Source organism: Ailuropoda melanoleuca, chromosome 3, assembly GCF_002007445.2.
Source record: "Ailuropoda melanoleuca isolate Jingjing chromosome 3, ASM200744v2, whole genome shotgun sequence".
In the NCBI taxonomy this organism is placed as follows: domain Eukaryota; kingdom Metazoa; phylum Chordata; class Mammalia; order Carnivora; family Ursidae; genus Ailuropoda; species Ailuropoda melanoleuca.
In genome coordinates, this window is record NC_048220.1 from 105,079,112 (window position 1) to 105,091,206 (window position 12,095).

A 12,095-nucleotide genomic window follows, 5' to 3' on the forward strand; every position below is an offset into this window, starting at 1 on the left:
ATTCTATTTTACAAAATAAAAACTGGCACTAATTTACTTTTTCTGCAAACCTCTTTAATGTCTTCCTTGACAGCTGGATTATCTACTTCTGCATTCAATTTGTTGTGATATGTTGTTTTGGTTGAAGTACATGAAGAAAATCTGTCCTCATACAGACATGCCATAGGAACGTGTTTTAATAGTCTCTTTATACAATTGTAATTTTCCTTTGATATTACACTGAAATTCAACACAGGCTGTTTCTTAGAAGTTAGTGATAATGTGCAGCCTGAACTTTCGATATCCTATCACATTAAAACATACTGGTGATCTTGCCCTTCAAATGGATCTTTTACTCATGCACAATTTTCTAGTATCACACTGGCCATTTGGAAGATAGTGGTTCCCTGAATTATGCAGATCTTCCAAATGCTGGCACATTTCATTATACAATATCTGAAAAAAATCACATTTATTAATATCACTGATCTTATCAGAAGTCTTTAAGTAGAGGGAAGGTGTCAAGCTCACAGTGCTGGATACTAGTTTTCTTCTAGTTTTGTTTGAAAGCTCAAATTTTATTGTGGGCAAGAAATACCACTGACTGTTTTTCTTGAGGTGATGGTCTCATTCCTTTCAGTTTCAAGAAATGAAGTACTCAGTACTGTCAAATACTCAGGTCTGAATAATCTATAGTTCATTAGTTCTTCCTAGCAAAAATAGTGTTCTACGAAAAAAAAAAAAAAGCAGTTAATTCAGTTCACAATTCCAATAATCACTCAAGGTCTTGTCCTTGCGACAAGTATACGCAGAAGTATTTCATGTCTACTTCCCATTTGGTCACGCAGATTACTTAAAACCCTGTACTGAAGCATTAAGTAATAAAATGAGTAATTTGACTGCTTTATCAAGGACCTGCTTAAGTGAAACTGGCTGATTCTTTGTACACGCGTGGCAGCAAAAAAAGATGATGACTAGCGTAAGTTGGTGGCGCTGACCCGGTTTATGCTAATGTACCGGCAATTTTACCCACCACTGCTGTTGACCCATCTGTGTAAATGTCAACACAGTGAAAAGACAAATAACATCTTAGCATTATTATGAAAATAGCTTCAATTTCACAGACTTCTTGAAACGGTCTCGGAAACCCCAAAGGGTCTGAAGACCACACTTTGCAAACAGCTGCCCTAGATAACCTAGAGAAAGCCAGTTTCAGTTAACTGGTTTCTCAGCCTGCCAGCTCAGGCAAAAAGTACCAAAGCTCAATCAACAGCTGGTATAATGTGACCCAACAAGGGCAACAATAAGAAAAACTTGCCCAATAGAATAAAATGAGGCTGTTGTCAAAGCAGTCAATAGCTTGACAACATCAAGTGTTGGGATATGTTGGATATGTTGGAGGTTAGGATACACACCATTACAGATGTGTCTGGAGTTCCTATTTGCACCCTCGATTAGAGACTTTCACTGAACCTCTAACCCTTAGAAGAGCCCATTAAGCGCATGCATGTACTTTATTCCTTGCATTTTGTTCCTTGTACTCTGTTCTGCGTTCTTTGCTCCTTGGCAAAGTAGATAACAGGGTGGGGCAAGGCACAGTAGACAAGAAATCCAGCTCAAAAGCTTATCTCTTAACACTCTGACATATCAGAGATTCACGAGAGCTAACACGGTCACCTGAATCAGCTTACACCTGAAATACACCTGGCACGTTTTCTACACATAAATGCTTATGTGGATCTGGGCTCCAGGCAAGTACTCAACCAACCCTCTAAGTCCAAGGGAGTACTCTCCCTAGGTCACTTGTGATACCTGACCTCATTTACAGATGGGCTTTCCTTGACCTGTATACCACAGTATTAGGGCAGGATGGGCCCTCACAACAAACCATACCCTGGAAAACATCCCAATACAAGCCCAAGGAAGGTATCTCCTGATTTTCTCAATTCTTAACAAGCAAGGAGAAATAATTTTAGGTTGACTACTAGTTATAACCCAATGTGAAAAAAAGATCATCAGAATAGCTAATAGGCACATATTACTTTCAATATATACAGAACCTATGAACTACCATCCTGAAGTTGCTAGTGGTTGCTTCTGAACTTCAGAGAGGTCCCTTAAAAAATGAAAATTTAGACCCCATATGGCAAGCATTGCACAGACAAGCTTATGCCTGAGAACAAGAAGGAGCAAAAACAGAAAGGGAAACTATAGAGAGAGCAGCTCAGAAGAAGTATTTCACAATGAGTATGACTTCTGAAGGGAAGCTATCACATGCCATTGGGTGCACCTGGAGCTCCTTCTGCCTGGGGGAAGCCAACTGGATGGACAGGTCAGAGAAAACAGGGGAAAGATGGTCCTCACTGCTGCCAGTTGTTCTCTATGCCATCTTTCCCATCAGCCAACACTGTAAGCAAATGGGGGAATCTTCAAAAGCATGTCCCATGAGAAATAAGCTATAGAGACTGAATCTTTAGGAGCAGAAATCAGCTAGTGTTAATGTGGACATACCATATCCTCTAGCTCTATCCCAGTTCACAAGAGAAAATGCCTTGCTCCCAGAGAGACTGCAGCCAGAGGGAGCTTCACCAGTAATGGCCTCCAACAGAAGCTTCAGTAGTTGGCTTGGGCAGTCACACGGGACATCATAAGTCTAGCACATAAAGGATCCCTCGATAAGTCACACCCAACCCACAAGGGAACACAGAAAGGATAACAGTTAAGCTTGGGGAATAAACAGAAGGGCCAAAAAAGATGGAATGTTGGGATTTAGAGAAAATATCAGGGGTCTGTTGAGATTCAGGATTGAGTCAGAGAACTCAAAGGGGTAGAAAACCCTCCTCTGGATCTTCTAAGTCAAGTGGGTCAGTAGCAGTTAGCATAGCTTCACAGTGGGGTTCTTAATTTTCTCTTACATTTGGGGAAACAAAGGCCCAGAGGGGGTCAAACTCCACCCAGATGAGTCATGGGATTCAGTTTCCAGAGGTAAGACTTACCCTTCCCTAGGGAATGCAAAGCAGACATCTTCTCAACCTCTTGAATTTTTTTTTTTAAGAGAGAAGGGGGAAAGAGAGAGAGTGGGGAGGGGAGGAGCAGAGGGAGAGGGAAAGAGAGAATCTTAAGCAGGCTCCCTGCCCAGTGTGGAGCCCAATGTGAGGCTCTATCTCACAACCCTGAGATCATGACCCGGAGCTAAAATCAAGAGTTGGATGCTTAACTGACTGAGCCACCCAAGCATCCCTCAACCTCCTGAACTTTTTAAGTGCAGGAGAAATTATTCCTTCCTTCCTCTTACCACTTCTTCAGCCAAATGAACTGGCTGTTTGGTGATGGGGACAGAAGTCTGGGTGAGACCCTGCAAATGAAGCTTCCAATAGAGCCCAGGAGGTATTTGAGGCTCTAGCATAGATGATCCATGGTTCTGAATTAAGAGAATGTTCTCTCTAGAAGTTTCTCTTATGTTCAGCACCAGCCTTCCAGGACCAACACAGCTGGAAGGAGCAAAGAATATAAAACAGATGGGAGGGAGAGTGGCCAGCAAGGAACTCAAGTCTCGGAGCTGTTACTCACCCAATCTCTTTGTATCTTCCTTCCATTTTTAAAATGGGGAATTGATAAAATGGGGGAGCAAAAATACCTCTAAGGGAGACTATGTTACTAATACAGAACACAAAAACATCAATCACACCCAGGAGGGAAGAAGAAATAGCTACTCACGTTGTGCTGTTGCTTTCCCCAAACCGCTGGTAGGAGCCCTGGGAAGAGAAGTTGTTTAGGCCTTCGGATGGGCTTTCCTCTGGGCTCACATCCGTGGAGCTGTAGTCATGGTAGTCCTCATTCCGAAGTCTCTGCGTGGACATGGTAGCTGGGGGGACAGGGTCAGTGCTAAGACCACCAGCAGCTGGAGCCTTTAGCTCCAAGTCTGTGGTGGGCTCTGGGGCAGAAGCAGCCATTGTCACAGCAGCTCAGTGACAGCTGCACTATGAATTAAGTACAGTGACAGTGCCTGATACCAAGGGAAATGGGAAAAGTGCAAAGTACACATGGGCGGGCTGAGCTCACTTGGCTTCTGTCTCCCAACCTTCTCAGTGCCCCACTCATAAATTTCTAAATTTGCCACCACACACCTGGACAGAGCAAAGGTGAGGCACTGCGTGGGATGGGTGGGGGAAGATGCAGACAGGTGCTTCCAGGAAGCCTTCCCTGTTCCTTGGGTTGGGAATAACTATCTTCTCCTTTGAGCTGATTTCTTTGAACACTGAACAACAGTTGATTGTATGTATGTCCATCTTCCCCAGAGTGAAGCTCTCAGAGGATGAGAACCTGAATAGTCCTCGCAGCATCTTATTTTTCTCCTGCATGCATTAGAAAAAGGACCTTGTTGCATTCAAGAAATCCCCTCCAAATCATCCATTTCTGCTCAGATTCCCCACCAGGTTCCAGAGCCACAGATCACCTTCTCTCTCTCTCCACCATGACCTCTGGCCCATCCTGTATTCTTTGGAGGTCACCAGCGAACCTCCTCCCCTGGCCCAAGGACTCTTTTCTTGCAATAAGCCAGAATTGCAAGCAGCTCAGAGGAACAGCAGGAGCATGAGAGGGCTCACCACTGGCCCTCATTTCAACACCTCCCCTCCACCCCTTCTTTTTTATTTTTACGGATTTGCCAACTTTGAAAGACCGTGAAAGAAGAAACCCTTTCTGTTGTGTGCTGGGGAAGGATGGTGAGGGTATTGTCTCCAGGGTGGATTTTCTCAGTAATGCTACTGCAGAATAGAAAAGAACAACAACTTCTCTGAGCCACACAATAAGGATACATTTTGGGAGTTCTGTAAGCCCCTAGAACCCTAGACGCTATTGCTAAAAGAGCCCTCAGCGGTCACTCCAAACTGATCATTTTACAAATGAAGACTCAACCCCCCAAACGATGAAGGAACCTGCTCTACTAAAAGCAGGTAGCAGCAAAGCAATAAACATATATCCTGCTGCCCTGCCTGAACCTGGAAATCTACTGAAGGCACTGCCACTTGCAATGAGGGAATAATTTAATGAAAGAGAGTCAACTTCCTGCCCCCCAAGAATCTGCAAGCAAGTGAGGAAAGAAAAGTACATGTACCTTAAAAATTACAAATAAAAATCCTCCTGACACTTGGCAGACTGGCACAACTGCCTGCCTATAAGCAGGCTTTCCCCCAGCATGTGGCTGAAGCCCACCGTGAGTCTGATGTACTGTCTCAGACACCTGGTGAGGAGACAGGATCTCTATCGGTTATAAAAACACTCCATCCTGTCCAACCCCCAACACTCGCTGCCAGAGGATAGCTCTGTGATGAGTGCTCCCCCAGGTCAAGTCCCAGGGGACTCTTTGGAAACTGGCCCTACTCTGGCCCTTAAGTGATCCAGGGTCTCTCATTTTCTCCCACTGACCGTAACGAAGAGTGGACCCACATAATCCCACAGGGAAAGTGCCTGGCAGAAAGCCAGTAAAGGCTCTGGAAGTCCCAGAAAGGATCCTGCCCAGCTTCACCAGCAGAGTGACTTTGTTAAATATCTAAGAGGGCCTCATTTACTCACATATTGGAAGGATTCAAAGAAGTCATCTAGGTCTGGGGCAATTAAACTCATAAGAGGGCTAGGAGGAAAAATATCTCTAAAGTATCTTAACATGAGCAGTTGAAAGATGCTATCCAAGGAAAGCTAATAGGTCAGTGTCTCTGTATGTCAGAAGGCCTGGGTTCTGAGGCTGACTTTATCGCCAGTTTCCTTAGTAACATGGAACCGTTCTCTTTATTTACCCCCAAATGTGCAGCAAGGGGTAAGGGACAATGAACTGAAAGACCTCTCAGTATCTCTCTAGTACTAATATTCCAGGAATCAACCAATGTAATCACCTAGGCAAACAACAGCTAATTTCTAGTCTTTTCCAACATACCAAAGTGTCTGAGGAATAGAGCCTTCCAGGTGAATCCTGCATATTACTGAGGGAGAAGGGACAGGATACAGGCACTGACAAGTTCCCCTACCCCTCCCCAACAACCAAGAAACCACTTTATTGCTTACTTGGCCCAGACGCTCAATTTATTTCAAATACTGTAAAGAGGCTTCTTGACGTTGTGCATAAAAACCAAAGTTATCCACTCCCCCCCAGCAGAATATTGCTAAGAAACTGCTCAAATAGAAGCTAGAATCTATAGATCTAAAGTCTGAGAAACAACTGCAGGATGTGGCAGATGTGGCTTGGCAACTCTATGCATGTTTTAGAGAAAAAAATAACACTACTTATGAGTTTTAGCTGATGATAAGCTTGACAGAAGTCAATGTTCATAATAGATCCCAAATCAGCTAATTCTAGGTTGCAGAAGGGTGAGAACCGCAGGTAGATGATGGCACCGTTTGTTTTTGCCGTGCACTGTATTCTGTTCCAGACAGTACACCAGTAAGGGAATAAACAACTGTGGCATAGCCAGGGCTCAAGAGCAGCCTGAGGGGGGATGACTACAGGCACTGAGAAGGTTCAACATTGAGAAATGGCAACTTGGCAGGTATAAAAACTGCTTTTAAAAGCTGTCCTATGGATAAGACTTGTCCTGTGGGACAGTGAAGATGAGTCAGAAATAGGATCAGTAGGTGGAAAGTAGAGGGAGGCAGGTCTTTAGCTAGACATAAGGAAGAATCTTCATCAAAAGGCATTGTCCAATGGAACAGACTGCTCTGGAAGACAACGTGCTCCCCATTCCTAGGAAAGTCCAAGAAGAAGGCCTTTCTCAGAGCTGTGAAGTAGGGATCCAAGCACTATAGAGGGGGTGGGTGCAGTCCCTCCTGGAATTCCTTCTGTGGCTCTTTCTGAAGCAAAGACTACCTTCTCTTGCACTCTAGCTGTCCCCACTTAGTGTTGGCCTCCAAGGCCACCCTGCACTGGGCTCCCTTTGATGAAACCTGGTTTCCAAATCTCTTGTGCAATTGTGATTCCTGCCCTGTGGCAGATTTTAATAGCACCTGCTAACTGTTAACATGAGGGACATGATATGTGAAAATTCAGGACAAGCTTGTCCTTCAGGTTCTGGAGGACAAAGAAGAGAGTTTATACATGTGGCCCATCAACACAAAGTCAAAATTTTTGTTAGATATTTAGACCCAAAAGGGTGAACCACTACAAACTAAGAAAAACATGTTTGGTGGAAAAATATTTTTTTTCAAGTATACATTCAACCACAATTGCACTGAAATATCAGCTATATGTATAACCTTAACAAATTTTCTTTTTTCTTACATAACCTATTTTTTTAGTTATCAATATCCTCATTATTTTAAGGTTTTCCCGCTTATTTCATATCTACTCTTACTTGAATCTGTATAGTACACATACTAATGATGTTTTGTTGCAATATAATGGTCCATCATTATACTGATATAATTATTTGCTTCACTAGCTCCCAACTGTTGATTTGAGGCTTATGCTTTCTTTTTTCAATCTCTTATATCACAGCTAATTAAGAATTCATACAAATAGTATTTAATTTTTGAGACATATCTTTGGCGTAGAACTAGGTGAACAAGTTCATTTTTATGGTTCCTGACACACAAATGGTTTAACTAACCTACAGCGTCACTAGCAATATATGGACATGACTGTTTCTTCATAACTCTTGCCAATGTTGGCTTTTATCATTTTAATTTTTGTTCTTTTAAACGGACAGGTGGTTCCTTGTACTGTTTTATTTTACATTTCTTTAATTTCCAGCAAAATAAAAACTGAGCATCTTTCATCCACCTAACGGCCTCATATTTACTCACTTTTGAAAATACATAAAATGTTCTCAAAATAACCATCTAAGAGTTTACTGATTGGTTTCTATTCCGAATTCAGTACAATAAACAAGGCCAATTCCAACAAGGGAAAGAGAATCTATTTATATATATTTATAGCTCTCTTTGGGGGCATATGGGAAGGTCAGGGGAGGAAAAAGGAATGAAGAGAGGGAGAGGCACTACTAAAGTGCTATTCAGCTTCAACACCAAAAACTAAACAATACTTTTAAGGTGACTTGTAAACATATAAAAAATTATCCACTGAAAACTAGGAGAATTAGTAAATTAAGCAGAGTTGTAAGACACAAGATCAGTATACAAAAACCAGTTGTGTTTCTATGCACTTGCAATGAACAATCTGAAAATTAAATTGAGAAAACAGTTCTGTTTATAATAGCATCAAAAAGAATAAAATTCTTAGGAATAAATTTAAACCAAGCATGTGTAAGACTTGCACATGAAAACTATGAAATATTGTTGAAAGAAATTAAAGGCCTAAAAAATTGAAAAAATATCCCAATGTTCACGGATTAGAAGATTCAATGTTGTTAAGATGGCAATATTCCCCAAACTGACCTACACATTCGGAAGAATTCCTATCCAAATCCCAGTTGCTTTTTTGCAGAAATTGACAAGCTGAGTCTAAAAATTCATGTGGAAATTCAAGAGGCTCACATTAGCCAAAACAATTTTGGAAAAGAAGAACAAAGTTGGAGGACTTCCCAATTTCAAAACTTAGTACAAAACTATAGAAATCAAGACGATATGGTACTGGCATAAGGACAGACACATAGATCAATGGAACAGAATTGAGAGTCCAGAAATAAACCCTCACATCTATGGGTCAACTGATTTTTGACAAGAGTGACAAGATAATTCGATGAGGAATAAATTGTCTTTTCAACAAATCATGCTGGGACTACTGGATATTCATATTCAAAGAATGAAGTTGGAACTCTACCGCACACCATAGACAAAAATTAACTCAAAATGGATCCAAGACCTAAACACAGGAGTTAAACTATAAAACTCTTAGGAAAAAACATAAGCATAAATCTTCATGACTTCGGATTAGGTAATGGTTTCTTACATATGACAGCAAAGGTGCAAGCAAAAATAAGAAAAAAATAGGTAAATTAGAGATTATCGAAATTAAAAATGTTTGTGCCTCAAAGGACACCATCAGGAGAGTGAAAACCCACACAATGGGAGAAAATTTCTGCAAATCATATTTCTGAGAAGAGACTTATATCCAGAAAATATAAAGAACTATTACAACTCAATAATAAAAAGTCAATCCAATTAAAAAATAGGCAAAGCATCTGAATAATCATTTTGCCAAAGATGTGAAAATGGCCAATAATCACATGAAAAGATACTCAATATCATTAGCCATCAGGTAAATGCAAATCAAAACTACTTTATATCCATCAAGATGGCTAAAATCAAAGACAGATAATAATAAATACTGGTGAAGCTGTGGAGAAATGAGAACACTCTAACACAGTTGGTGGGAATGTAAAATGGTGCAGCCACTATGGACAACAGTCTTGCAGTTCCTCAAAACATACTTACCATATGACCCAGCAACTCTACTCCTAGGTATAACCTGAAATGAAAATGTATGTCCACAGAAAAACTTGGTACACAAATGTTCACAGCAGCATTATTCCTAAGAGCCAAAATGTAAAAACAAACCTGATGAATGGATAAATGAAACATGGTATATTGATAAAATATTACTTAGCAATAAAAAGAAATTAAATACTGATACATGTGACCACAGGGGTGAACCTTGAAAATATTACTCTAATCGAAAAAAGTCAGTCACAGAGCACCATACATTACACGATTTTGTTCATATGAAAGTCTAGAACACAAAACAGAGTAGTAGTTGCCTAGGGTTTGGGGTAGGGAGTTAAGAGGAATTAGCAGGTGACACCTAAGAACAGTTTCTTTTGGGGTGATGGAAAAGTTCTAAAATTGATTTTGGTGATAGTCGCACTCCTCTGTGAATAAACTAAAAACCACTGAATTGTACATTTTAAATGGTTGAACTGTATGCCATGCCATGTGAATTATATCTCAATAAAACCGCTTAAGAAAACCAAACAGACTTATCAGCCCAATCTGATTCACTCTGAACATTTTTATTTTCAACCAGCTTCCTAAATGATCTTGATTACAGGTGGATTTATACTAGGCACTAGAAAAATACATATGATCTTATTATGATAGGTACATGCCAGGCCTCACCTCCTACCAGAGTTCATGGATTGGTGATATTTGCAGACTACAAGTGCCACCCATTATTCTGAAACAATTACATTGGGTTAGACTTTGGAACCCAGAGAAACAGCAAATTCTCTAGATGCATTTTTCTCTTCTCTATTGCTGGAATTCCAAAGTCATGAACAAGGACACAGGCTGTGTTGCTATGTGTGGTCTACAAGGAGGAAAGTGAAAATTTCTAACTTCCACAAGATTTGTTTTTAAATGGCATCAGATAAAACTCCATTTAACCTACCACAGAAGTACATTCCATAATTTGACTCCTGCAGAAAAGAGTCTGGTGAGAGGGCAGCCGCAAAGCAGCTGCTGACCTCAGCAGGCTATCCACAGGAGGGGCTGATGAGACAAACACGCTCACTTTTTACTCACAATCATAAAAAACCATTAACGTTAGGACCAGGCATGACTTACAGAAGATCTAAAGCCCCAGCTTCTCATTCAAAAGTGAGAAAACCAAGCCCCAGCTGGTTAAAGACGTGGGATTAGAATACAGCATACCAGATTCTCAGTCCATGTTTCTATCACACCATAAATTATCTATCCTCCCTGCAATCTCTCTTGGAACAAAACAGGGGCAAGATCAGGTGTGCAGGAAGAATTCTGCATAATAAAAAGTACAATAGTTCAGAGCTAGATGCAATTATCACCATAGAGAAGTTCAAGAGCAGGAAGTCAGAAAGTTCACTACACAAACTTGCAGTTCTGCAGTTCTTCTCCATTTCATCACCCTAGAGAGCTGAGCTAGGTCTCCATCTTGGAAATGGTGATCTATGTGCCATGAGCATCCCAGTAACACACATAGACACATCCCTGACGTCACGGAATAGGGAAGCACAGAGGAGTATTTCCTACTAGACAGGGCCATTGAGAACTGGCCCTGGGTGTCAAGGCTTCCAAGAGAAATATTTGGGAGATAAAAGAAGAGATGGCACCAAATGCAACATCATGTGGTTTCTGTTTTGACACATTCAAAATGTCTCATCCATGGGACCCCACACACATAAAACAGAGATAGCTTTGCGTGCTTAGATCCAATAAGACTTTAAGGAGAGAAGCTCAGGATTCCTCCAAGGCCTACGTTGAGGTAAAAAGGCTCAGTGTGAGTCTCCTCTGCGGAACAAAGAGAAAAGCTAACCTAGGTGTTAGTGGTCAGTCACAGACTTCTGGAAGGGGTTATCAGAGCTACGCCAGCCAAGTAGAAACCAAAGTCCGTTCACTCAGCCCAGTTCCAGGACCTTGCTTTCTGGTCAGGGTGGAAAGAAGAAATGTATCATTAACAGCACAATGACTCTTCAGCATCTGACCTTGGAAGAGAGAGCAAGCATTTAAAGAATTGAGACACTCCCTGGAGAAGGGAGGAGGAATTAAAAACAACAACAACAAGAGTACTTAACATAAGAGAAAGTAGTTGTCTCAGGCAAGGGGAAAAATAAAGCAGTCACAGAAGTGGATACCCACTCTACTTCACAGTCTACATGCTAACAAGTCCGGTCCTAGAATTTCACAGAACTCCCAAGTTGGAAGAAAACCTCAAACTTTATCTAGTCCAAAGCTCTACCCAACACAATAATATAATCTATACCATTCCCAAAACCAACTGCCCAACAACAATTATCTCCAGTGACATGCACCTCCATGCTCCTTGCTGCAACATGAAAGAGCTCTTATTCTTTGAAAGTTCTTACGCTCACCCCAAAACCACTCCCCTTTTGGGACTTGCATCCATTGGTCCTAGTCGTATTCTCTGGAATATTGCAGAAGAAACAGAATCTAAAATAGACAAAGACAGCTCTGCGCACTTCAAGCTGCCAGAGAGATGAGGCTGAATGAACAGCTACATGGTTTAAAGGGAAAATAAGGACTCCACAGCAGGCCATTATAAATGGCACAATCAGAAAACAAAAGAAGAGAGACTTAATACTGGCATCATAACAGCCTCTTCTTCATACAGCCGCCACCCCACAGTCTCAAACTCAGAGCAAAAGACCATCTTTTGTGTCCCTTTACTTCCTCCA

The 12,095-nt window shown here is 41.3% G+C and overlaps 1 protein-coding gene across 4 annotated transcripts in view; it reads right to left on the minus strand.

Annotated features, from left to right (window-relative positions):
* SLC36A1 (solute carrier family 36 member 1) overlaps positions 1–12,095 on the minus strand; it is a 44,448-nt gene that overhangs the window by 30,761 nt on the left and 1,592 nt on the right. For 3 of the 4 annotated variants that reach the window (XR_004624261.1, XR_004624262.1, XM_002920751.4), the window contains exon 2: positions 3,697–3,844. Coding sequence is in view for 2 of the 4 variants with exons in the window: in XM_002920751.4 (XP_002920797.1) it covers positions 3,697–3,839 (143 nt within the window). In the remaining 2 variants the exon portion in view is untranslated. Of the gene's footprint in view, positions 1–3,696; positions 3,845–4,106; positions 4,335–12,095 lie in introns of all 4 variants that reach the window. The other variant, XM_019801281.2, reaches the window with a different exon arrangement.